The 27513-nt window shown below is 44.5% G+C and overlaps 1 protein-coding gene across 1 annotated transcript; it reads right to left on the bottom strand.

Annotated features, from left to right (window-relative positions):
• Positions 1-306: 306 nt before the first annotated feature.
• Positions 307-7767, bottom strand: ZNF598 (zinc finger protein 598, E3 ubiquitin ligase). The gene is made up of 12 exons (XM_053471520.1): positions 6891-7767; positions 5845-5957; positions 5234-5363; positions 4878-5089; positions 4479-4696; positions 4218-4338; positions 3809-3996; positions 3506-3623; positions 2619-3409; positions 2036-2174; positions 1615-1759; positions 307-845 (listed from the first exon to the last, which is right to left on the bottom strand). The coding sequence occupies exons 1-12, from the start codon at positions 7068-7070 to the stop codon at positions 495-497; spliced, it is 2706 nt and encodes a 901-aa protein (XP_053327495.1). The 5' UTR covers positions 7071-7767; the 3' UTR covers positions 307-494.
• Positions 7768-27513: the final 19746 nt, after the last annotated feature.

Below are 27513 nucleotides of genomic sequence, written 5' to 3'. Positions count from 1 at the left end.
TAAAGAATACTGAATTACTTGTAGGGTTAGCGTCCCTTCTCTCCAGGCGTCGGAGAAGCAGCACTTCGCAAGTCGAAAATACTATAAGGTAAGGTTTTAAATTTATCTTTTTCCAAGTAATTTTAAAAAATTATTGTACCAACTCTTTAAAGAGTTTCAGTAACGCTCTGGGATTTTGGAGCGGTGAAGGGGGGGGAATCTGGTCTGATTTAGGGGGGCATTTGTAGAATCGTATCAGGCGCCTTAATAGACAAACATAGCCAGGTCTTAACACCGGCACAATTCTCTTCCAACGCTTCAACAGCCTTTTATCAGCTACACCGAAGAAAAAAACCTTTTTATTTGGCCGCAAGATCTCGTAGACAAATAATTTTGGTATGGCCAGGAGGTAAAACCTCAGCCTGCTCTTGGAGTACATTAGATCTTTTTGAAATTAGTGGCACATCCTCTTTCCCGCTAAGTGCAAACCCACGCTGGGCAGAGCCGATAGGGACTTAACTGATGATCCTGCTGATGGCCTGGAGCGACGGGAAGTCATTGTCCTCTATGTGCAAAGTCTTATGGTAGGTGACGTCCCTGGGAGCCAGCACCTGGCCACAACTGGGGCACGTCGAGTAGTCCTGATCAGAAGCGTTCGAGTCCGTTTTCCAGGCCCCTTTCTTGTTCTTTTTGGATTTGTTGGAGATGGGTTTGTCTTCCTGTCTGTAGTCCCTGTGAGCGGAGAGCAGTTCCTGCTGCTTGGAGGTGTCGGGCAAGAGGACCAACAGCTCGTTGAAGATCACGTTGAAGTTCTCCCCGAGTAGCTGTCGGCAGCTTTTGTAATACTCGGAAGCCGTTATCAGCCCCTTTACAGAAATAATAAGTAATAAAGTGTGAATTGATTTACAGATAGACGCCAATGACATTTGGCTCGCTAAGTGCGCAGATTAGCCAGCAATGGCAGGATGGCAACGTGTAGGCCATGCCATATGTCCAAAGACTACCCCAGAAAGCTTCTCTACATACAGGCTGAGTATAAGACAGGTCTCCAGACTGCACTACGGACTATGTCTGTGCTACGGGGACGCAACATGTGTTTCAGGGTCTTAAGTTTTAACTGGAGCTGCCAGTGGTGTGAATAAGGAGTAAAGGAACCAGCATGTGGGCACCAGCTTGGCATTCTGTCGATCATTATCGAATAATTATCTGGTCGTTGCCAGCACGCTGTGGCATTTGAGAGGTTTCTCAAAACAAAGGTTTACAACAGGACCCAGTCAGGGTGGTAATGCTGCCCAAATGTCTTGCTACTCTGTGGAAGTGACTAGATGTCCAAACCGCAGACACAGCGCTGCAGGACCATGCTCGATGAAGCATTTTTATAATAAAAAACAATGTAGTTTTTCATAACAATGCCGGCTGTAAACACACAATTAGTTTACAGAACAGACCTCGGCGGCAGTGCCGCAGATACAGCTTCACGAACGGCTGCGCGATAAACGGGGCAGAGAAAGCAGCTACTAACACATATGGTGTTTGTTTAAAAAGTACATCAATAGGGAAATATGTACGTAACACGTTCCCACTCCTTGGTACGCTATCCTGATACGAAGCGTAAGAGAGCAGATGCAGCGTTACCTGTCGGAATTTGCCAGAGTGGGATTTAAATTCGTTGAACTTGGACTCGTCGCTGTGCAGGAAGTCTTTGATGGAATTGATCAGGTGGATGTTCCGCTGCTGGAAATTCTCAGGCACGAGGTACGGTCTGGAGCAAAAAGTCTGCCTGGGGGACAGAAGCAACGACGGGATCACAAAGCGAGTTAAACATTCTCAAACCACCAAAACCAAACTTTTGCTACTAAAACAGTTTCACAATTAGACTTATTTATTCAAAATAAGTCTAAGAGACACGACAGCTTTAGAAATGCCACCTACAGTGTACGGCTCTGATATATATATATATATTATATATATACACACACACACACACACACATATATACACATATACATATATATACACACACACACACACACACACTACATCTCCTGCTACTTACTCTTTCACAGGCTTGATCGGTGGCTCCGCTGGATGAGAGACAGCGTGGATGTTGCTGAAACCGGGAGGAGGTTTCCCAACGGATGTCGATAGCCCTGGTGGAGGCGCTAGAGGAGCTACCGTCACAACCGGAGAGAACCCTGTAGGAACCAAAGAAAATAAACCAGGGCATGAGATCGTTTGTCCACGGCTCTCTACTGTGACTTATCAATCGTTAACATTTTAAAGCATTATGCTATCCAGCCACTAGACCTTTATATACCGTTCAGAGGCGCTGTGGCATATGGGATCCTCTATATCATGCGTTTTTGGATTTCCATATTTACCCCTAAAGCAGGCATCTTGGGGCGGGGGGGCGTGGTAAACCACCCGAGACAGGTTGAACTTGATGATCTTTTTAACCTACTTTACTATTTATTACATTTAGAGTCATTGACCTCTGGGTGAATTTCTGACTTTAAAAAATAAGATGTGGTAACCTAAGTTATACTGCATGGAGCAAAACAAGGAGATACAGAATGTGGGGGAAACATTGAGTAACTATGAAATAGGAAATTATTTGGTTGCTCCAGACTTAAACATACCTGGCGGTGGCATTCGGAGTACATTATTGTTCACTAAAGCAGGAAAGTCTTCCTCGGGCAAAGGGTATTGCGGCGCAGAATTAACAGGCATTTTAAAGCCTGGTGGTTCGCTTGAGACGCTACTCTTCTCCGGCACCTTTTCTGTTGGCCCATTTGCCACCGTGTTGGATTTGTCACCGAGGATCGAACTGGCAGGCGGTGTTGGATTCCGTTCTCTCTCTCTAGCGTTTTCCTTGAGAGAAGAATTGGCAGGTCTGTCGACCGACGGCTGGCTGCTGGAAGAGGAACCCTGTTTCTCAGACCCAACTCGTTTCTTCTTGTTCACCTTTCCAGAGCTCTGAGGCGCTGGTGCCGTCAGCAGCTTGGAGATGTCAAACATGGTCGGTGTGTTACGGAATTCCTGTTGGGTTATCCCATTACCGTCTTCCTCTTCCTCGGAAAAAGAGGAGGGCTTGGGACTCTTTTTTGTTGTTCCTTTACTGTTGCCAAGTAGAGGAGCACCCTTCCCAACTTTACTTGAAGCCATACTAGGAGTCGCAGGTTTAGGCTTGCTTTTTGAAGTGCTGGCAGCCCATGCAGAAGTCACGGAAGACATGGGCCTGTTTGGCTTTATATTAGACACCAAGGCCGGAAAGTCTTCCTCCTGGAACCTGTTTGTGTTCCTCGCAGTATATGTGATCCCTGCAGAGAATGCTGGCACAGAGGAAGAACTGGAAGAAGCGGGCGAAGAAACAGCTGAGAGGCTTGGGAAGTCCTCTTCCTTCAGCTTTACTTGGGCTGGCTTTGCCGCACTGCAAAACACAAACTATGTGTTAAGAAACAAGTCAAAGAATTTCATTAATACTCTCAAAACCATTACTGATAATGTCCCAAAAATAGTTCTGTACCTCAGTGATGGCGCAGCCGGAGCAGAACCAAAAGCAGGAAAATCCTCTTCATTCAAAGGTCCGTTAGACCTGGTCTCTTTAGCCCCTAGAGTCGTAGTTTTCATAAGGGAATCTGGCCCTGCAAAGAAGGGGAAGCAAATGCTTGATGAGAAAGGCCTACAAAAGGTTTTTACTTCCCAGAATTTAGTTTTTTTGTTTTTTAAAAAGGGATGCATCCAACGCATGATTTTCCAACACTAGGAATATGAAAAAAAAAAAAAAATTAATATTCGATAATCTAATTTTTAAAGACACATTGCTTACCTGTAACCTCAGGTGCAGGTTTTGCAAAGACCTTGGTCTTGCGGCCCTCCTCGGGTTCTCGCGTCTCCTCCTTCCGGGACTTCGCGTTCTCTGGGTTTTCTGAAGGTTGTTTTCTCCCCATTTCCTCTTGACGGCGAGCAGCTACAGACGCCCGAACAGCAGCGGCGACTTCTCTGTCCTCTTCCTCCCTATTGGTTTCCCATATTAAAAAAAAAAAAGTACTTTATTTAGCGCCATCAGATTCCGCATCGCTGTACGAAGGGGAGTAAAGCAAAGATAAGTCTGGCAGCAGCATTCAAGGTGGATTGTAGAAGGTAGTGTTATACTTTTTGCCAGACTTAACTCTCAGAGATTAACCTGTAAAAAGACATGCAACACACCTTAAAATCCAAACAGGGAGCAAACTCACCTTTTATATCTCCAGCTCCCTCTCCTGTTCTGCTGCCCTCCGCGAGCGCCTCCTCCTCTCATTAACCTTCCCGATCTGTTAAAGCGATCAACCTCTTCATAGTCCTCTCCGCCAACTATGCCTGGAATATTACAGTCACAGAACATATAAATCCTTAACTGTAAAAAGGGTGCCGTAGAAACTAATCAAATAGAAAAATGAAGCCACTAAAGGCTTTTTCTTATATGGCACTGGACTTTAACCCAAGACAGTTGTGCATACCTTCATTTCTGCGATTATGGCGTGGCGCGTAGTTGAACTGGAGGTCGATTTGCCGGTTCTGCCGGGCCTCGGCTCTGCTCTTGCTATGGCAGGAGGTCTTGTGCGCTTTGTAATCTATTTCGGTGCGGAAAGCATGGGTGAACTGCTCGGTGCTGCACCGTCCCTCCTCGCATAAGAAGTGGCTATCGCGAAAATGCTCCCGCAGGAAGTTGTACTCGCTGCACAAGACACGAAACCGATATTTAGGATTTTGGAGAGCTCATGCCCTCATTGGCGTATAGCTAATATAGGGGCATCACCATTTAAATATACATCATTAACCCATTTATGTTTTAAGTTGACTGGCTTCTGCTGGTGTTCAAATGCAAGAGTCCCTTCTGTTCGTTTCATCATGCCAACCTGTAATACTCTTGGGCACCATCAGAGTCACAGAAGTGGCAGAAATAGTGGTCCCGTCGCAGATGTTTGAGTAACTCGTCATTGTCGAGGTAGCGTTCATCGCAGAACTTGCACAGCGGGTGCCCGCGGTGAGACGTGTCCTCGGGGTCCCCGTGAATGCGGTGACGGGCAAGGTCTTTGCGGTTATACCATTTACGCTCGTAAGTGAAATTCTGGGATTGGAATTAGAAGGATAGCGGCATTAAAAATACAAGATGAAAAAAAATAAAAATAAAAATACAAAAATCCCTCTCTGCCACATTTTTCTGTGGACTGCAGTCATTTAGTAAGCCCTACTTGGCCAGTTTTGTTCTAACCTTAAGGTGTTTCAGGCAGAGCTTGCAGCTGAAGAGCTCGTGATGCTTCCTCATGTGCTGCTCCAGGTCAGGAAAGGCGTGAAAAGGTCTCACCTCTGGACACAAGGTGCATTCATGTTGCAGCAGCTTCCTACACAAACAAAAAATAACGGTAAATCAAATGTTACTTAAAACAAAAAAGGTGAGCCAATTGCGTCTATGAAATATAATTATCCATCACATTACTTAATGAAATCTATTACATACGGAGTTTGTGGATCATTAAAAGTACCAGATTTGCCTATAACTTGCCCTTAAATCTGTAATTTAATGGCAGGCATCAGATGACCCTTATGAACTCTATTTGGTATGGAGTTAAAAAGTAGGGACTAGCTACTAACAAAAGAGATGAATTCAACGAAAGGTTAGGCGAAACCTGTATACCTACTTACGTCCCTGGCCTGAACGCACTTTAAAGCTCCCTTACAATACATATCTAAACTCTTACGATGGAAGCCACCATTGGGAAGGTGTATTAAGTAAATAAAGAGTTTCCGTGACTGTAACAGGCGGCTACAAGCGTTCCACGCGAGGAAAGTAAGCCAGCACCGGCGTGTATAACTTCGCATTACCTGTACTGGGAGAACATTTTCCCATCGCTGAAATAGATGTCATGGTTCTTCTCGTACTGCATTTGCTGAGTGTTGATGCTTAAAAAGGGAACAACTTTCTTGACAAAGATCACCTGCGGGAATAAACGATGCGCTTTATGAAACACCGTCCACGTAAAGACAACCTAACGAACCCATGTGAGACACGGAACATCAACCCCTTGCACTTCTTCCTCTTGAGGGTCTCTTGGCGTGTATTGATGCTGGCTGAGTACTGCGGCAGTTGGGGTGCTAGACGTTCTCTACTCTTGACGCTAAAGTAAATTACAACTTTGCACCGGTCTAGTATTCGGATATTCTTTCAGGGGGGCAGGGAGCGGTGGAAGGTAGAGTATTATTATTAAATGTTGTATACAGCACCATCATATTCCGCAGCGCAATGGGTATACAGGACATAAGAAGTGGTATGGAGGGATCTGATCAAAAATGCCACACTATCCACGTGGTACATAACAGGGGCCCGTATGACTGCTAGTTACTGTATAGCAACGGGCATTATTAACCCCTTTTAAGGAAACACTGAGCTATACAACTGACTGCCATACAGGTCGTCACTAGCGGCCCCATAAGGAAAAGGTCGTATTGACAGCGTATCTGAAAGTAAGAGTTTAGGAAAGAGATCCAACGAGCGCCGCAGATAACTGCAGCCTTCGCAGAAGCCCAATTAGTTAGTTTTCTTTTCAGGCTGTGTTTCTAACGACTGCGTGTCCTTAAAGTTGACTGGGTGCCGATGTCGTGAGTCACGGACAGGCCTGGTGGTTACATAAGGTGGAACTAAGGTATTCAGCGACCAAGCCTTTGGAGTGATACATTTCACTTTAATATTTAGCCAAAACCCTGGAGGTAGGACTGTAGACTTTATGAGATTTTTAACCCCTTCACGACAAAGCCTGTACATGTACGGGCTCACAATGTATCGTCATTAATGGGTTTAATCTAACTAAACTTGACAGAGGATGGAGTAGAGTTGTTACAGCATGAAGAAAGATGGCGGCATGGTGACCCACCTTGTCCAATTCCTCCCGGCACACAGCGCAGTATTTCTGCTCACACAGGACCCTCATCTTAGTGGAGCAGCGATAGCAGACGGGATGGTCACACTTCCCGATAGCATAGATCTCCAGCTCTTGGCAGCAAAGAACGCAGTTTCCTTCCAAGTCGAGGGATTTACCCGTCTTGGAGGCCATGGCTGCAGGTGGGGAAGAACCGGCTAATGGGAAGTAGAGGGATAATCAGAGAAAAGGGCAATGAGCTGGAAGAATGGTTCCCCCGCCGGCAAGAACGAGGGATGTAGGTTTTAAGGAGAGGAAGTGGAAGAAGATTCCAGAAACGCTGGGGTGGAAAAACAATTAGATGGGGTACTGAGATGAAGCAGTTACCCTGACAGGAGGTTACGTAACATGCAAGGTGATGCAGGGGCAAGTATCAGAAGCTAAAGCAATGTAAGGGGGTATTTTCACCATTTAGAGTGGGGAGAAGCTACCAACAGGTAGAAAGGAGAGGCTGGTGGTGGGGGAGGGGGTGTGACAGAACAGGCAGACGTGTCCAGAAAATTTAGCAGAAGCAGGTGATGGGTTAATAGCGGCAATGTGAATGGGGTAAGAGCTAGAGATAGAGGGGGAGAGGCGAGGGCTGCCTACAGAGCTGATTATCCCTGAAGAGGCCGGGTGGGAGGGTTGGTTACAGGCCAGGCCGGTTAGACCTTCCACTGGTGACAAACCGCCGCTGGGACGATGCGGCCGGAGCAGGGAGCTTGGTGCCGGGTCTGGGACCCAAATGGAGAAGGTGACTTAGCGCCCGTGGCCCCTGGGTTTGATAGAGGCCGGTACGCGGGGCCCCGGGTCCAGTAACCAGCAGCGCCAAAAGCACACGTTACCGGCTCAGCGTACGTCACTGCCCAGACTGACGTACTCTTCCGGAAAGGCACCATAGAGCGCAGAGAAAGGCGGCAAGAGCGCACTCCCAAAGCGTACACTCCATCCTGTGGGAGCTGCGTGTCTGTGGTGTGGGGCTCCTAATACCCTTATTTTACTTTTAGGCCTCATAACCCAGAATGTCCCCCTAGGCCGTTGTCTGTATATCCTACAGGTTTATTATCAATAGAATTAAATGCGTTTTGTGTTATGTTTTTAAAGTTGAAGTCCCACTGTTATTTCCCTGTAGGTGCCATCTGTATATTTTCAGTGGGTACCCAGCAATGTGCGCTAAATAAGTTTCTGTTACTTGACGCAAAAACCTGCGTGATTTACAGTCCCTTCCCGGCCATTTAACTTGACTGTGACGTTTCACGCCGTTTGCGGCATAAATATTCCCATAATTGTTTTGCACGCTGCACGGGGTGTAACGGGGTCCGTGCCAAGTCACCTGCACCACAAACGCCCTTTACAAATAACAGAGAGACGCGTGAAACCTAGAAATAAATATAAATAATAGAAAATCTAAATAAATATTAATGACTTTTTTTGGAGTCGGTGATCATTCACTGCTTTTTTCCTATGCAGCTCGCCGCCACAAGGCTGCACTGCAGGATTACCTTTTACTTCCCTCGTTCCTTTATAACAGGATTCGAACATGCGGAGACCGCGAAATGATCCCATGCTGGGAAGCAGTTCCACTTATCTACCACTCTCTCAGTAAAGTAAAAATTCCCCACATTCCATCTAAGTTCCTGGCCCTCTAGTTTAAGATCACAGTCTCTTCTTCTAACATTTCTCCTTGTCTCCTGTACCCTGTTAAATCTCTGTAACTCGCGTTTCTCTCCTCCATCCTGTACACGGAGATCCTTTAGTCTTTTGTGATATTTTTATCCTATTTACAATATGGCTACAGAGGGACTCTTGTTGTAAGAGGTATGGTCGGTGGTGTGGCTACGGGGCAGTTTCTTTATGTCAGTTTATGATCTATTTAAGGGTATTTATTGAACTGAACGGGAATAATGTATGTTGTTAATTTATAAACACATCTCCTGCTGTTTCTATACACATTATCGGGGCTTTTAGGGCTGTAGAACCCTGCGATACCCTCATACCCAGCAAACAATCTGGAGACAGCTGGCATCTTCTGGTTTGGGGACAGGTAAAGCCAAGTGGCCCCATACACATATACATGCATACTTACACTTCGCTAACACAAAACACGCAAACTTACACACACTCCCTCTAACATGCACACACGTACACACAAACACTTACACATACACACATACTACTCTTATACCCCCTCTCTCTCACCCCTTTACCTTCCCAGAGAGTTCTTTCTAGCTGCACTTCCATAACGGGGGTTGTGTTACGTGACACCCGCGTTCTGGCTTTCTTGAATGGGTAGGTCAAAGTTGGACCGACATATTTTTTTTTAAAAAAGTAGGATCCTAAAAAAGTAGGATATCAGGGTAGGAAAGAGGGATTTGGGTCACAAGGAGGGACCCCCAAAGCATCGTGTCACCAATGTGCTGACCTTAAGGCAATTGCATACTTTTTATCTGTTTGTATACAGACCCACTCGCATCCTTTTAGTGTTATTTTGTTTCACTTCTACTGCAGCTATTTCCATAACATTTAACCCTTAATTTTTATGCTGGTTAAGTAACGTAAGACAAGGGGGGTCCACAAAAGTGCTGCAGGCGATGAAACAGAAAATACATAAAACCGTAATTATGGCATAATGAGTATAAATGATTTTAGGTCCATTTTTTCCCCCGAATGCACATCAAACCTATAAATCTGAGTTGCTTTTGGTGAAAAAAATGCTAATTGACTTTGTACATATCACGCCGCTTGCCCGTGATATTCGGCATCATGCGCTAACAGTACCCCTGTGCATCAGCCCTATTGTCTTTTCGTTCAGGTACATCCATTCTTCTGCTAATTATTTAGCTGCACTGTCAGACTGAAGGATAGCAATCATGGCTTCTGAAAACGGGAAAATGATCCTACTTCAAAAATCTCTTCTGGGGGGGTGAGGGGGGGCTTAGAAAATAAATGAGTCAGGGTGATTATGGGATGATTTGCACATTGCACAGACTGAACATAGGATAGCGTTGCGTTAATGCGTCCCGGAAGTGACAGACTCTGCTTTTTGTTAACGTGTCATGTTCTGGTGACAGGGCTTGTCATCGTTCCCTTGGTTTATCGAAATGATCAATTGGAAAAGCTGTTTAACCCTCAAAGATTCAGATGATGGAGCAGCGTTGCAGATACGTCTGGGACAGAGATGGCTGATAAAAGCCAGATGTGTCAAATAGAAAGAAAAAAATATATATAGGGGCTTTAATGAGACTTTTGAGGTGTCATGCTTTAAACATATCCGTGAAGAAGGGGTATCTGTTCCATTGTAGGGCCACAGAGGGACATTGGTTCTCCAGTCTTCAAAGGCATATGTAGCCCCTTCCTTCCTTCATTGATAAAACCAAGAGAAGGCTAAATCTTCTAAGTGCAGACCCCCCCCCCCGAGAGGTGAACCACTGAAGTCTTCAATGGCATGTAAGAGCCAGAAGGTCAACCCACGTCCACAACCTCCAAAAAATAAAGTCTATAGGGACCCGGCTCCACTGTGGTGTTTTCAGTACATGATGAGTAAGACATTTCGATGAATATCATTTATTTTATTTTTCACAATTCCATGCATTATTGGGTATTTTAGGGCTGTAGAATCCTGTGATACCCAACAGACCTTCTGAGCTCCTGGAAACGAGTGTCATAAGGGGAAAATAGAGGTACATCAGGGGAGGAAAGAGGGGCACAGGGGAAGGAAAGACAGGCATCAGAGGGAAGAAAGAAGGGCACCAGGAGAAGAAAGAGGGGCACATGGGAGGAAATAGGGGCATAAGAGGGGCCCATTGATTGGCAGGATCAGTAGATGAGTGGATATCGTTGAACAGACTTGCTGTGTGCAGTGAACGACCCTGCGCAAGGCTTTAATCTTACTCCCCGGTATATGACGGCTTCGGACGTAAAAGATGTGGGGATTGCAACCAAAAGTGTCTTCTTGAAACCAGAAACAAACTTTGAACCTTTCCCGCCCGCGATGCCGGCGTCACATCTGGAACCCAAAATGCATTTAGGATAAATGTGTTTTGCGACAGGCTGACAATCTCCTGAGAGACAGACCCCCCCCCCCCGAGTGTCTCAAATTAGGGCTTTGTTATGCAGATTGTAATTAGTTCGTTCTCGCAGTTGGCGTCTTTGATGTAGTTTCAGTGTAATTTGTGAAAATCTGACACGTACCTTTATCTTATGGGACTCCATGAAACTCCTTTTATAATGATACCCCTCTGGCACAGGTTAATCCATAAATCCCCTTTCTCTACCCAAATCCCTCTGAGCTTCTTTTCCAAAAAGATCCCTAAAAGTCACAATAATGTGTATAGAATCAACAGAAAATATGTTTAAATAAAATGTGTTATTTTTCCTTTAGATACCTGATACAATTACAACTGTAGCCAATCAGTGGAGTAAAACGTGGCGTAAAATGTTCAACCACGAAAGAGCTCACAAAGGTAGGTGCTCTAATATGATCTTTTTATTAGTTTAATACATTTAGTATTTTAATAGGCATCTGAGACATCGAAGGGAGGAAAAAAAGTTCCTCCCTTAAAACTGAAGGTTCTACCCCTAGGCGCAGCACCTCTCCTGACCATTACTGGACCAGCACGGATAATGAATCGAATTACCTAATGGTTCAGATAAGCCCTGGACAGACCACCTGGCATTCCAGGCAAATGCCCTGAAGGCCATCACTGGGCGGCCACTGGCCTTAAAGTGGCCAGGGCCACCTCATGATCGCCACTCCAGCCCTGGTTCAGATATATTGGAGAGCTGTGGAACGCTGAAGTGGAGAGAGAACAAATTATTCAGAGGTGACAAATAATGTTTTCGTTAATTATTCTCTTGCTCATCCTCCCCTAAAATGAACAGTAACACAGACTGTGATTCAGTATCGAAATGCGCATCACCCATCATGCAGGCAATTAGCGAGAAATGAACCGGGGTCCAGCAGAACTAATGAGCTTATTTAAAGAGGCGCTGTTCCATGCAAGCAGATATTTAGGAAAATAGATCTTACACATTAAATCCACAGATCACAAGCTCTGCACTCGCTAAATGTCAGCAATAAAGAGAAAGTATTATCGCTCCAATCAAATCTACTGATAAATATTTTCTGGCACAAAAACATTCGTATCATTATTGGGTATTTTTTTATTCATAGAGCGCCAGCAGATTCCGTGGCGCGGCACGAAGATTATTTGGACCAAAGAAACTCTTAACTTAATGCACTACTGCATTTTTTTTTGTTATTTCCGCCGGATTTGGGTGTCTCGGAATACTGGAGATGAGATCTCCTATGAAGTTGGTAACATTGTAACACCAGAAACATGCTAGATCACATTATGTGCTAGCGGGGTAAGTGTGTGCGTACGTGTGCGCATGCGTGGTGCAGTATACCATTTGTGTGGGGTGTGTAGGCTTCCTATTTGGAGTAAGTTTTGTAGAAGGTTCCGTGGGCTGTGATCGCTTCTGTATGATCAAAGCAGTTCTAGGAACATTCCAAGTGAGCTGATCTGTAGACTCTTTAAATATGAATCTTTTAACAGCCTCCTCAACAATCCTGTTTTAGTGATTCCCTAATAGTGGCAACCAAATGGTTCTAACGATGGTCCTTATAAAAACCATGACTTGTCAGAAGGTAAAGATATTGTGAATGATGTCAAGTCACCTGTATTCAAGCAGGAATTGCTCAGATCAAATATAAAGGTGTCTACTCCAGATCTTGAGATTGGGGTAGAAACTGTTAGGTACCCTGAGAGTTCCCATCGATAATCGAGTCATATGATGTCATCACATGATATACTGCCCCTTCACTGTGCTAGGATTAGATGGACCTTGGGTTTTAAGGGACTCTGACCCTAAAGATCCATTGCCCATCAGGCTGGATCCATTGGTAACACAACTAATGAAGTTATTTATGAACAAAACTAGGAACTGTATTAACCGACATATTTTTCAATGTTTTATTGTCACACTTATGTAGGTTCCTTATTTGTCACTTGTATAGGTCACGCCTGTATAGATCTCTCCCTTACATTCCCAGAAGTTTAATTCGGGTCCTTATTATTTTGAGCAACCATTGTTCATCCGACTTTGGCAACAACCTACTTAAACATGAATTGCATGTTTTTGCCAATTTTATTAGGAATACAAAAAAAGGTTTACTGAATACCTGAATTTTTGCAGGGCAAGGAAAGAGTTAAGGGGATTCTGTCCTTCCTGTGACGGGTTTACACACCGTCCGTCATCCCGCTTCAGTGTAGTGGATAATAAGTTACAGGTGGACTGAAGTGGGATCTTATCCTCTAAGACGTTACAATTACCGGAAGCCACAGCAGGCCAGAGAAAGTGTATCCTACTATACTATGCATTTATTATTTATTTTACAAACACATTTTATTTTTTTAGATATTTTAATTATTCCTCCCATCATCCCAATGATTATGTGAAGGTCAGCCAGCCAGCCAGCCCATGGCACTTTGTCGGCTGTGGACTACAAACCACATCAAAAATTAAAGAAAAGAGATGTACACGCTGGCCATCGGGCAGTATGAGCTAAGCCAGGGCTGAGCAGGACCTGAGGCTAGGCTTGGCGAGCCATGTGTGAGCTAAGGTGGACACGACGGAAACAGGAGGGTAGTTGTCAAGAAGGTGTCAGAGATCTACCTGCCAGCTGCCCTCAACCTCTGGTAATGTCCGTGCATGGCAGTGGAAACCACATCTGGTGGCTTTTGTAGTACTTTGGTGCATTTCTCTGCATACTACTCAGCATCTCCACATTGGTTATGTCTTCTGCATAATGACTATTTAATACAGATGCTGTCTTCTCCCCATAGCCCATGTAATAGGCCATTTTCTCCTGTGGTACCTGGAGGCAGAACGGAAAGGGAATGCGACTGCTATAGGCAGAAGACCTTCTCTCTCAGGGCCATCCCTAGTCATCTCAGACCAAGGAACCATCCGTAGAAGCAAATCCTTACAGAGAACTCACCCGGACCGAAAAAACCTAACTAGAGATGCGGTTCGAGAAAGCTCATACTTTTTCCTCTCCTTACAGGTCAGAGCCGAGCCAGACATTGGGCTTGGGCCAACGCCAGTTTCCCCAGCTTTACGTAAGAAACATGTACATCATTCATTGCACATCCAAGTCCAAATGAAAAAAACTAAGAAAAAGCAATGCCATAAGAACAGGATTAGTATAGTTCTGGGTTTAGTTCTGGAGACTTCTCCAGAAGGATATTGATGTTCTCGATAGAGTTCAGAAACGGACAACTAAAATGGTAAATGGTTCGAAGGATCAGGAGAGACTGAGGGATCTCAATATGTCCGGCTTGGGGGAGAGAAGAGAAAGAGAGGGAATGGAATAAAAACATTTAAATAAAGGTATTTAACGAAGTACCGGAGGGAAAAATATTTTCAAAGAAGGACGAATGTTAGGTCATCATAATCAAACAGAACCAGTGTTAGAGATGGTGGTAAAAACCTGAGGTCCTTCACGAGTTGTATAGACGTGACGGTCTCTTTCAAGACACTCTACCCTGAAAGAGAGTCATCTCCCCGGAATACAAATACGAGACCATTAGAACTCCGCATCAAGTAAACCAGCAGATGGATGGCTTAGACATTTAACGTTATAACCCCAGCACCATTTATTGTACGTCTTTAATCTTTCAATGTCATATTTAACTAATAGCCCCGGAAACTGCTCCTATTTTTGGGTTTCTAACGAGGATGTAATAACAGATGCTTCAGGAGCCATGTGTCAGGCACTCAACAAAGCTGTCTTGCGGAACATTGTGATACAGGCATTATTCAGTGCGTCACCTTCCAGACAATATTAGCTCCGCAAATAAAGTATGGATGCGGTACTCGGCTGGGGATATTGAATAGGTCGCACTTCAGCACTGACTGAAAGGTTTAATGTGCTCTGCGTGGTAATTAGATGTCCCGCAAATGAGCTCAATTTGTGCCGTAACATGTTAGACAGTCCGTGATAAAATATTTAGTCTTAAATCCCTGTTAAATACCAATGCAGCGATTGTATAATCTTACCACGATTCTTCTTTGTTGATAAAATGATGTGTCGGAATTAAATTGTTTCTGAAGATAGAATTTTCTTTATGAATAGCCTCCTCAAAGATTTTTTTTAGTTAAAATATTTGTTATGCAAAATTAACCATTAAAGTGTTGGGTTTTATAGTTCAAAGATCCCAATACTCTGTTTATCTCTGTTTTGTTTGCCCAGTCCCTCTTTGGAACCGAAATCCCCTGATGTCCCTCTTTCTTCCCCTGATGTTTCTCTTTCCTCCCCTGATGTCCCTTTTTCTTCCCCTGATGTCCCTCTTTCCTCCCCTGATGTCCTTCTTTCCTCACCTGGTGCCCCTCTTTTGTAGGAGGTCAGAATGTTTGCTGGGTATGAGGGTATCGCAGGGTGCTACAGTCCCAAAAGCCCCAATAATGTGTATAGAAACAGCAGAAAGTGGGAATAAACAGGACCGGACTCGCTATCTCACAAACCGGGCAAATGCCCAGTGGGCCAGTGCCATTTTTGGTGAGTCTCTTAATGCTGAAGGCAGATCTGGAGGTTTAATATCCATCCATGGGCTGAATACATGAATGAGTGTAATAGTATGTGGCTGCTCGTATCCACCCGGCAGCCACATATACATCATTTAGTGGCCGCCTTTCTTCCCCAGTCCGGCCTTGGGCACAACCATTAAATTGTAAGTAAACACACATTTTTCTTCTTCTAAATTACCTAATCAGTCACATAAATAGGTCACAAAGTCACGTAAAAAAATTTATGAAAAAGCTCCACGACCTAGGCACACCTCTTACCACCGAGGCCGGACCGGGAACTAAAAAAAAAGAGACCCGGAAGTATTTAAATTCCCAAATTCCAACCCCAGAAATAGTCGAATACCAGCCCTGTATTTCATGGCGCTATTATTGTGCGCACAGCATTTATTTTGTTTCCAGAAAAACCCTAAAGTAAAAAAACATGTTTTTTTAAAGGTATAAAAAACGAAAAAGATATAGTTCTGAATATGACTGTGGCCCATGACATCATGTAATGGGTTAGAAACAATTGAGAGAGCACTAGTATAATTCCCATCAACCATTATTACGGGCCGCGACAACGTGATTGGCGGAGGCTGAGCGCTGGGGGGTTTAATTTCATGACGTCACTTCCCCCAGCGCTCTGGAGACTGGCAGCATCCGCAGACCGGCCGGCCTGTGCAAGCTTGCTGCCTGTGGACTCGGAGGAAAAAGCCTTATGCCCCTACTCCTGCCTGCACTGAGAAAAGTGAACTGAGGTAGGTGCACATTATGTTTCTGTGACAGGAAATATTCGGGGGGAGGGAAGGTAGGTGCACATTATGTTTCTTTGACAGGAAATATTGAGGGGGAGGTAGGTGTACATTATGTTTCTGTGACAGGAAATATTGGGGGGGAGGGAAGGTAGGTGCACATTATGTTTCTGTGACAGGAAATATTCGGGGGGAGGGAAGGTAGGTGCACATTATGTTTCTGTGACAGGAAATATTGGGGGGGTAGGTGCACATTTCGTTTCTGTGACAGGAAATATTGGGGGGGAGGTAGGTGCACATTATGTTTCTGTGACAGGAAATATTGGGGGGGAGGGAAGGTAGGTGCACATTATGTTTCTGTGACAGGACATATTTGGGGGGGTAGGTGTACATTATGTTTCTGTGACAGGAAGTATTTGGGGGTAGGTGCACATTATGTTTCTGTGACAGGAAGTATTTGGGGGGGTAGGTGCACATTATGTTTCTTTGACAGGAAATATTCGGGGGGAGGGAAGGTAGGTGCACATTATGTTTCTGTGACAGGAAATATTGGGGGGGTAGGTGCACATTTCGTTTCTGTGACAGGAAATATTGGGGGGGAGGTAGGTGCACATTATGTTTCTGTGACAGGAAATATTGGGGGGGAGGGAAGGTAGGTGCACATTATGTTTCTGTGACAGGACATATTTGGGGGGGGTAGGTGTACATTATGTTTCTGTGACAGGAAGTATTTGGGGGTAGGTGCACATTATGTTTCTGTGACAGGAAGTATTTGGGGGGGTAGGTGCACATTATGTTTCTGTGACAGGAAATATTGGGGGGGTAGGTGCACATTATGTTTCTGTGACAGGAAATATTGGGGGGGGGGTAGGTGTACATTATGTTTCTGTGACAGGATATATTGAGGGGGGTAGGTGCACATTATGTTTCTGTGACAGGATATATTGAGGGGGGTAGGTGCACATTATGTTTCTGTGACAGGAAATATTGGGGGGGGGTGGGTGCACATTATGTTTCTGTGATGTCACACATATATAACTAATTATGCAAATTAGCATGGCCGGTATTTTTTTAGCAAGAAAGGTGGCAACCCTAATTGCACCACATATTGCACACAAATTTACACACACTCTTGCACTACTTGTATACACACAAATACATACTCATGCTACACACATACACATATACACTCATGCTTACACACTTACACATACATATTCACACTAACACACAACCTCTCTAACACACCCAGACACACATACATAGACACTCATGCTAACACACACTCTAACATACATAGATACATACATACATACTCACTCACCTCACCCCTTACCTTACCAGATGCTTCTTTCAGCTGTTCCTTGCAACCGCGGTTTAACGGCAGGGTCACGTCGCGTTACGTGATCCTGCCGTGTTCCTGCCTCTGCCAGTGAGCCGGTCCTTTATCAAGAACAATTTTCCCCCTCACTACTTCCCCTATCTCCACCACTTCTACTGGGAGGCTGTTCCACTTATCTACCAACCTCTCAGTAAAGTAAAACTTACATAACATATAGCTGAACGCAAACGCATTCCGATTCTGAATTTTCCCTTTCAGATTGAGGATCACATCTGGGATTCGTAGCTCAAAAGATACTTAAAGTGCTTAAGACGTGACGTCTACTAAGCAGCTGAGATCACCTGGAGATGGTAACTTACGTAACGACAGTGCAGATTGTAAACGCAGGCTGCAAATAGTAAAAGAACATCGAGAGACGGGCACATGCGGTACAATGAGCGTTCTACGAGGTAACATGAGGCATTTTCTAACGCTCCGTAACATATTCTATTCATTTACTAAATGTCACGGAGGTAATATCCATTGTTTTCTTCGGATAAACACAGGAGAAGAGATGTTTGGATTAATTAGTTCATTTACTGAATGTTCAAAAGGAAGCAAAATCAGCACAGATTTAGCTACATAGAGACCCTGTTTGCGCATTAGGGACCCTGACCCCAAGCAGCCACCTCTATCTGTCTAACCCTTTCAACGCCAAAGGGATGAGAAGTTCATTTTTTAAAAGTTGTGTAAGTTTGGGATATGTGTATATGTGATATATGCTCCTCCCTCTTCCCCCAATGTTCTTCCCGCTGCCCCGCATCATGCTCCTCCCACCTCTGCGCCCCATGTTCTTCCTGCTGCCCCGCATCATGCTCCTCCCACCTCTCCCCCATGTTCTTCCCGCTGCCCCGCATCATGCTCCTCCCACCTCTCCGCCCCATGTTCTTCCCGCTGCCCCGCATCATGCTCCTCGCACCTCGCCCCCATGTTCTTCCTGCTGCCCCGCATCATGCGTACACAAGATCATTCATTACTCTCCCTTATTAGGCAAATAAACCTTAGGAGATCTGTCATTTTAATCTTTCTTCTGAAGGTTTAATCACATAAGAACAAGGAAACATTTTGCTCCAGTTTCTATGGCAACAACCTATCAAAGCCTGCTTCTGTGTCACATGGCAATTAAGCATTCCTGGCATAAATTATAAACAAGGCAAATTCGACATGAAAAAAAAATATTCTGGACATTCACACGCACTAGGAATGGCGTTTTCTATCGCAGCATTTAAAGGGAGGCTCCCGCCGTCATATGCATTTTATTTAACGAAAGGTCCCTAACACTGATATTATTTATGATAATTTATGGATTTATAGCACCATCATATTCCTCAACAACATACAACGGGACTGACAATCCATTATCGCCCTCAATATCTGCATACCTGGGGGCATTCTCAATGATCTGACCCTGAGACTCTTGCAATATTAACTCTTTAATAGCCCATCATGAGTGGCTCGCCAAATGTGTTACTCAATTGCCTCTAGTATCAGTTCCAACGGAAACCTTAACTTGACATTATTTAAAGATACACTTAATCAAGTCACCTGCATTCAAGCAGGGATATCAACCATAACATACTGGGAGCAAAAGCAACTGGGAGTCTTATATATGATCACGGCAGGGGGGGGATAGGAGGGAGTCAGATCCAGACTGACCCCGAGAATCTGCCCCTTCACCCTGAGATTGGGGCAAATCCTGAAAGTTTCCAGGTACGATTAACTGTTTCTGTTTTAACAAACAGCAAGAAGTAAAAAAAACGCAACCCGGAAGCCGAAAGGGTCAATTTTATGAAATCATATTAAAAATGCCAAGTGTGTGTCTGATGTGTTCAAGTGGGAGGCGAGATGGAGTGTAACAGCCGATAGAATTCACGCTGTGATAGCGCACTTTACCGGGAGCAAACTGTAATTTCAGTGATAGTTCGAACAATATAATAGCCCGCCGTTAACCCTTTGTCAGTGCAGGGAATGAGCGGGGCCTTCCTAGCCCCCGCTGTCTCCGCGTGTCCGGCAGTGTAAGGGTTACTGCAAGCGGGCGGCGATAAAAGAAAAAATAACTCCCTTGCTCCCAAAATACACAGAATTCTAGGAAACGAGATTTACTTTGCCTTAGTCATCTTGATTGTGTACTACAAAGCAAAATGACAATAGCCCACATGCTCCCGTATTAGTTACACATTACAATAACAATGAGGCCTTAAAGGTCTCCGATCCGTAGTTATTAGCAGGTTGAAAACAAGTCTGGTCTGAAGTCAAATTGTTTTCTTTCAAGGCGACAGAGACTATAACTCCCATAACACCCGGCCAACAAGCCGCATCTCTGAATTGCAATCATCGCAAAAGTGTTCTGGATAATACGATGTTGTATATCATTCATCTCGTTATCACGTTCCAAGGTAGTCAGAAGCTTAGATGTAATGTAAGGACATTTTGCTTTACTCAGGGTAACCAGCCTCCCAGCAGAAGCGGTAGAGGATAATACAGCGAGGGGATTTAAACATGCATGGGATAGGCATACGGCTCCCGAATCTAAGACGAGACCAACGACTGATTAAGGTCTGAGTCGTTACAGCAGGAGAAGAGGCAGACACTACCTCTAAAGTCTGGGGTCACTGAGCTATTTTCATAGAAAACAAGGAAATTTGGAAAAGGGTTTCTAACCATCAATTATCCTTTTAAACTTAAACTTGGATCAGCGAACACAACGTGCCATTGGAAGACAGGAGTGATGGGAGTGATAAAGGGCCATTGGAACACAGGAGTGATGGGAGTGATAAAGGGCCATTGGAAGACAGGAGTGATGGGAGTGATAAAGGGCCATTGGAACACAGGAGTGATGGGAGTGATAAAGGGCCATTGGAACACAGGAGTGATGGGAGTGATAAAGGGCCACTGGAACACAGGAGTGATGGGAGTGATAAAGGGCCATTGGAACACAGGAGTGATGGGAGTGATAAAGGGCCATTGGAACACAGGAGTGATGGGAGTGATAAAGGGCCTCTGTACGCCTATGAAGAGATTCCATTAAAAATCAGCCGCTTCCAGCTACAATAGTCATTTACAACATTAACCCCGTCTGCTCTGAATTTCTGATCCGTTTCATGTTATTTTAATGGACAGTTTGCTCTTCTTTCAAAAACATGGAAAGTTCTAAGTGACCCCAATGTTTTGAACGGTGGTCTATATATAGTTATTGAGCCGATGTATAGGTTAAAGAATATTTAAATGTTTCTGTCGCAGTATGTGGGATGTATTTACAGAGTATTGTGGAATCTTGAACATATCATTGTTGATTCGTGCGAAACCCACTCGTCCTCACGGCAGATGGTTTACAACTGTATGTAAACAGATATAATTTAGTCTATACATCTAGTAGGCGCTCAGCCAGGACAATGGAAATCTTTAGTTTGTTTTTCGCCCGGAGACAGGACTCGGGGTCACCGTTATGGCACGCCCTACTCCTCGCCCACTTCCGCTGCAAAAAAGCAGCAAATCGCCCACCCATATCAGCGGGATCCACCCATCCACCGGGACCCGTCCATCAGCATCAACAGGACCTATCCACCAACATCCGCCAGACCCACCCATCAACATCAGCGGGACCTGCACCCTGACATAAGCAGAACCGCTTACCCGCGTTCCGAAAACTGAGAGTACCGGATAGCAAAATTGGGCACAGATCAGGCTCCCCCGAGTGCCACTTCTCCTTGGGCCAGTTGGGGAAATCAGAGCGAGCTGAGATATGATGTCATATGCCGTCGCTCAGCATGGTATTTAAATTCTCTATAACTGTGCAAAATATTCACAAAATCCTTCACTGATCTCAGGGCTGGAACTTCCCTTCTAAGGGACTGCTAGGCACAATAAATCCAGCTAAAAACTAAAACAAACCTAATGTATGCAGTTAGTAATTATGAATTGAGAGCTAAAATATGGCGCATGATCAGAAGTGGGCAGGGAATTTGGTGTAGTTTTTGTTAAGCCTTAGACCACATAGAGGCATTTGCCAGCTGATCCAACCCATTCGGCCCCCTTTTAGCCTGCCCGGTTTTCCTTCTTAGACCTTAATCAGTCGTTGGCCTTGTCTTAGATTCTGGAGCCATATGCTACCACTTCTACAGGGAGGCTGATCCACGTATCTACTACCCTCTCAATAAAGTAAAACTCGCAGGATTGTCTCTGTGTAATAGCAGCACTCTCATGTCATAGGTAACCTCCTGTTAAGACGATGTATGGCCCCATGAATGAAGGACTCGACAGGGCATTTTGTGGCCAGCAGCAACAGTGTTGCCCATCCAACCAAGTTCATACCCCCACTGTCCCTGAATCAGAACAATAGAATATAATTGTGCTTTATAAGGTAAACGTGCAGGAAATTGCCAAAACTGGCGAGCGTGGATCGAAGGTTCACAATGCGGACCGGTGGCTCTGACCCAGGAGTAGATGCCCATCCACATTAAACGGAATAAGTCTATGTTTCTCCTCTGTCTGCTTTATTATTCCGAGTGAGTTGTTTGTGATCCAGATGCTTCCCGAGCTCCGCGTAATGCGACGTGACATTTACCGCGATTTAACTCCCATTAAGATGAATAATTAGAGAAGTTTTATTGAAGATGTTTACGGCCCTTTATCTTCCCGCGAAAGTTTAATGTTTCGCGGATAATTCCGTTATTAAAAGGGAGAGAGATGGAGACCGATCTGTTTGCCGGATAATGAGGTTTTAGACATGTGTCCGGATTTCTAACGAGTTAACCGGCAAATCGAGTAAACGGGGTAATTACGAAGTGCGGTCTTTGCAGAAGCTAACGGAACGATCCGTAATCCTCGCACGCCGCGCGCTGCTTTGTTTATACCCACCCCGGGAGTCTGAAGATGTCATTATTTCAAGGCACTTACAGATACCATTATTCAGAGATAAACATGTGACATCTTCCTCCGGAGAGCACACGCCGCTGTGTTACTTTGGTATCTGTCATTATACCTCTCGAGGCTTGTCACCAATACTCGCATTATCACAGGCATAAACCCCTGTGCGGGGAGGTTTATTCCACAGGGTAAAGCGGATGGCTGCCGATTACCCAACAGCACCCCCCCACCCCCCAAGGATTGACAGCTGCCTGTCCCTTATGGTCGACTCAGCTAGCCAACAATTCCTGGGAGCTCTCGGGGTTTTTGCCCCAGTCTCAGGGGCAGATTCTCTGGGTCACACAGTCTGGCGCTGACTTCTTCCTATTCTCCCCGCCATGATCATATATAAGACTCCTAGTTGGTGCTTTTGCTTTGAGCAAGTGTGTGTGTACGAATGGTGGAGTTAGAGCGAGTGTGTGTATGAATGGTGGGGTTAGAGCTAGTGTGTGTATGAATGGTGGGGTTAGAGCTAGTGTGTGTATGAATGGTGGGGTTAGAGCTAGTGTGTGTATGAATGGTGGGGGCTGCGGTGCCACGCGGCCCCTGGGCAAAAAACTTCCAGTCCTCCCCTGGCTCTAGATAATTGCAAATGGTACTCTAGAGCATTTGTATTTAAGTTCAGTTGAATCAGTCAGGGAATGAGGAATAAACGCCCCAGCGTCCGTGTGAAACGGGCTCCGCTATGCATATTACCAAAAAGTAGGACCATTAATGTTTCTTTAGGGGATATGCGAAAATATATAATGACCCCTAAAGAAATAAGTAACTAATGCTAACCATTCTAGACAAATTCCAAGAAAATCCGTGGACTTAAATCTCCAATAACGAAAAATATCTTCTGCACCCCAAGAAAAAGATCCAGAACGTTAATAAAATCCAGAATTCTACCCAGGAGGCCTGTACTCCTCATACAATAACGCGCCGCCCGAGAAGCTTCCAGTACATCCATCACGGTGACGAATCAGTGTCAAGAACTTCGTCCAGACGCTCGACCTCTTTCTCTCTCATAACGTCACGCAATTTTCCCCTAATCTTGTGTACGGGATTTATAATCATTTCTATTGCTCCGCGTTAAATAGAATTATTACAGCCTATTATTAACCCACACGGCGTTTAGAGAATGTAGCCCTGGAGCGCTAACGTCTCGTCCCCCCAAAGGATCAAAACCTCTTTTATTGGATAGTTTGATACTTAAGAATACATTCAGCTAAACCAATTTTTATGGTCGTATATATATAAGCCTATTCACCCGGAAGGCTAATCTATGCATCTACTACTTTTCCTATAAATCTTCACAGACTGACAGGTAATCCTTAGTGGCGTCTTAGATTCAGGATAGCTATATGCTTAAATTGCATTAGTCTCTGCTGGGAGACAGTTCCACTTATCTACCACCCTCTCAGTAAAGCAAAACTTCATTACTGGGGCAAGCGTATTAAAATATTAAAAAGTGCTAATACTTTACGTAAAGAAATCATATTTCATAATAGAAAGCATGACTTTTGTAACTTGTTTAACCCTCTCAGCACGTGGCTCTGATGCGTTTCCAGGCATATCATACATGGGTTATTATTATGTATTATTATTATTATTATTATTATTAACATATTATTATTAATATACACATAACAAAGATGCATTTACACTGATGCAACAGACCTGGTCCCAGTAGAAAGGTGGGAGCTTCCGAAGAATGGTTAAAATTTTTAATGTTTGTATATTAAACACTTTGTGGCTGTTACATATACATTGTATCCCAAATATAATACACACATTCTGGCCGGTATAAAGCATAATATATAATAATAATAATAATATATAATATTAAATATAATATATAATAATAAAATAATTTAATAGAATAAGCCTCCAGCAAGCCCCCCATATAAAACACACACCATGAGGCAGTCCCCACCTCCTATTCCCCTGTAGGATGAGTCTGTTGTAAATGATGCACTGATGATGACTCCTGCGTCTCCCTCCTCCCAGGTCCCCTTTATATAGAAGGGGAGAGGGGTCTCAGTAACACAGAACACTGGGGAGAGCTGCACTTAGAGAAGCAACCTGTCAGCTTCTGGTGTCTCTGTCTCATACAGAGCATCAGTTCCTTCTCCTAAGAACCTCATCCAGGAACCCTGACTAGTAGGCATCACTACTTGCACTTCTCATCCATCATTGCACTGACCACTCCACTTGTCTCACTTGGACCCCTGAAGATTGTGATCTAAGATGGGATGTCTCCTGCCCCATGCTGGGTGGTGGTTTCTTGGCTCCCTTCTCCTAGTTGCCCCCCAGCAAGGTACATCTTGGTATAAACATTCTGCAAGCCCCAGGTACCACACAGTGGGTAGAGCTTCAGGACTTTTGATAGGAGTCCGACGCTCACCTTACCTATGGAGGAGGGAGGTGAGTGGGGACAACCACTTAGACGTCCAGCAGGGGCCTCCAGAGGGTAGGAATGTAATCCAGGGGCAGGAGGAGGATGCTGACACTAGGTACCTGCAGTATCCTGGACAAGAGGGGGTGAGAAGACTGATAGAAGAGAGGTTCCCATGGAAGACAGAGGAGGACAAAAGTGGGGAAATTAACAGAGGTAACAAGGAGCAAAGGGAAGAAGAGAGGAGTCTGGAAGAGATAAGGAGGGGAGTCCAGCTGCAAGAGCAGGAGAGGAGCCTGGAAGAGATAAAGAGAGGAGTCCAAGTCCCTGGAGAAGATGAAATGATGAGCCTGAGTGAAACCAAGAGAATTCAAGAACCAGGACAAGGGGGGATCAATATGGAAGAGGAGACTGGAAGACTCAAAATTCCAGAAGGAGGACAGGACAAGAGCCTTGAAGCCTCAGAGGTCACCATCCTGATGCCAGGAGAAAGGAAGCTTCATTATCAGGAGGAAAGCTGGAGTCATTCCCAGCCCTGGAGAAGACAGCCCAGTGCAGAGTATCAGGTAATGGGGCACTTGAGGGAAGTTTTTGTAACATTTAATTGTTAAGTTGATGATAGTATTTCTGGAGTTGCCTTCGAAGGGTTCTATTGGTTCGCTCTGTATTTTCGTTATGTAGATTTCTGGTGATATTGTAGGTCACTAGTCATGGTCAGAAATTATTTCTTTTAAGTGGGTCAATGTCTCTCCATTGGCCCAATCTCAGTACTGTCGCTTGGTTTTGGTGCAGCCGACTGGTTTTTCCAGAGTCGTCATAGAATTGTGTGGATTTTTTCGGTATTATTGAGTCAGCCCGAGTACACACAACTGGAATTTCAGTTGCTTAGTCTCAGAAGGACCATAGAGGTTATAGTGGTTTTTTGGGTTGGTGTCAGCATTTTATGTGGTCCAAATTTTAGATTTGAGGTTTTAAGCACCACCAAGCATGACCTTCCTACCATTTTACATCTGTACTTTATTATGACATTTAATATGTCCCTTGTGTGTGTAATTCCCTCTGTTGGCGCTCTATAAATACAAGATAAGAATTGGAACAAGAAGGAGACATTTCCCTCTCCATCTGAAGGTAGCAAATTATCTAGAGGTCAGAGAATGTCCAGTTCAAGGCCAGAACTTACTGTCAGGATCTCCAGGCATGGAGTGGCCAACCAGCTTATGTAATAATACTCTCTTGACAAATCAGTGCACTAACGCATCTGTGTCTAAACCAAGCGTCGTTTAGAGTCATAAGCTGAAGGGCTGAACAATATTCTGTCCAATGATGTCCTGAAGTAGAGTCCATAGGTGTTTAAGGGTGGAGGCCATGTGCAAAGCCTTGAGGGTCCCCTACAGGACTAGATTTGTGGGCCAGTGGCTGATAGGTCAGAATAGTTACCAAAATCGCCACTTAGATATTCCCTTTCCGGCCCTGGCCACCTATACCCATTATGGAATTTATTGGTGATCATTCTTAAACATTATGAAAGCAGCAGTGCCAGCTGCCCAAGATTATTATTATTATTATTATTATTATATTATTTATTTCCCCTGCATTTAGCTGCAACTAGAACATTATTTTGTTACACGCTAAAGACTGATGTTTTATGTCTGTTAGATTCTGTTAGATTCAGTAATAAAGACTCGTTTAGGCATTAGAAGTAGCGGAGGGCGCGTGTAATTTTTCTTAAAATAAATGTTGTCAATGAATTTACGACTTTTCTCTCCGATGATGATTTTCTCCTCTGTTCATTTGTATCTGGTGGCATACTGTTAAATGTGTGATGAATTGTTTTTGTCTATACTGCTTTCACTGGAAGTCTATTACTGGTATCTACTACCCTTCCTGTAAAGCAGAATTTTCTCATAACCTTTTTATGACTAACCCTTTCCCAACTTATTTAACCCTTTGACATTTGAATCATTTTAACCATTTTGTTATCTCCCCCCCCCCCAGCCTTTCCAGGCCAACTCCAGGCCAACAGAACTTCTGAACTGCGAGGACTTCACGTCAACTTTCTACAAGGTGCTCTGTAAAGGCGGCCTGCGAGTCTTGTCTCGATTGCAACTACGGCTCAGAAGTCAGAGGCCTGAGGTAGAGAGACCCGGTTCTCCTCTTTGAGACTGAAGGGCACCGGACTAAGGGCTTCATTGCGGAAATCTAATGCTAACCACAGGTGCAATCACTAATGGTGGATAGAGGGATTCAGCTAGATAAACGGGTCTCATAGATGGGCGATCTGTCTATTAACCTCATCTAATAAATATTCGGCGCTAACCATCTCCATGGATTGCAGCGCACACTCTCATTATTTTTTTTTTCAAAACTCAAACTTTATTAAATTTCATACCTGGGAACAAGCTACAAGGAGCTCTCCTACTTCTGAGGGTGTGGCTTCCAGAGGAGGGCAGGGCTACTCACAAAGGACAGGGCTAGCTATATATACAGGGGCAGAGCTAGCTGCAGATAGTATTGAATGGGTTGGGAGTGGGAGGGGAATTAGGCAGGGAGTGGGAGGGGAATTAGGCAGGGAGTTGGCGTGGCTAAAAGCCTTTCCCTTCCTTGGAAACA

This window comes from Spea bombifrons, chromosome 7 (genome assembly GCF_027358695.1).
Source record: "Spea bombifrons isolate aSpeBom1 chromosome 7, aSpeBom1.2.pri, whole genome shotgun sequence".
NCBI classification, from domain to species: Eukaryota; Metazoa; Chordata; class Amphibia; order Anura; family Pelobatidae; genus Spea; species Spea bombifrons.
This window is presented reverse-complemented; position numbering and strand designations above follow the sequence as displayed.

Excerpts from the sequence above, each read along its gene's own strand:
- ZNF598 (XM_053471520.1), bottom strand. The coding sequence starts at position 7,070 with ATGGCCTCCAAGACGGGTAAATCCCTCGACTTGGAAGGAAACTGCGTT. Across the intron at positions 5,364-5,844 it reads AAAATGTTCTCCCAGTACAG|GAAGCTGCTGCAACATGAAT; the intron begins GTAATGCGAAGT and ends TTGTTTGTGTAG. Across the intron at positions 3,997-4,217 it reads GGGAGCTGGAGATATAAAAG|GGAGGAAGAGGACAGAGAAG; the intron begins GTGAGTTTGCTC and ends GGAAACCAATAG.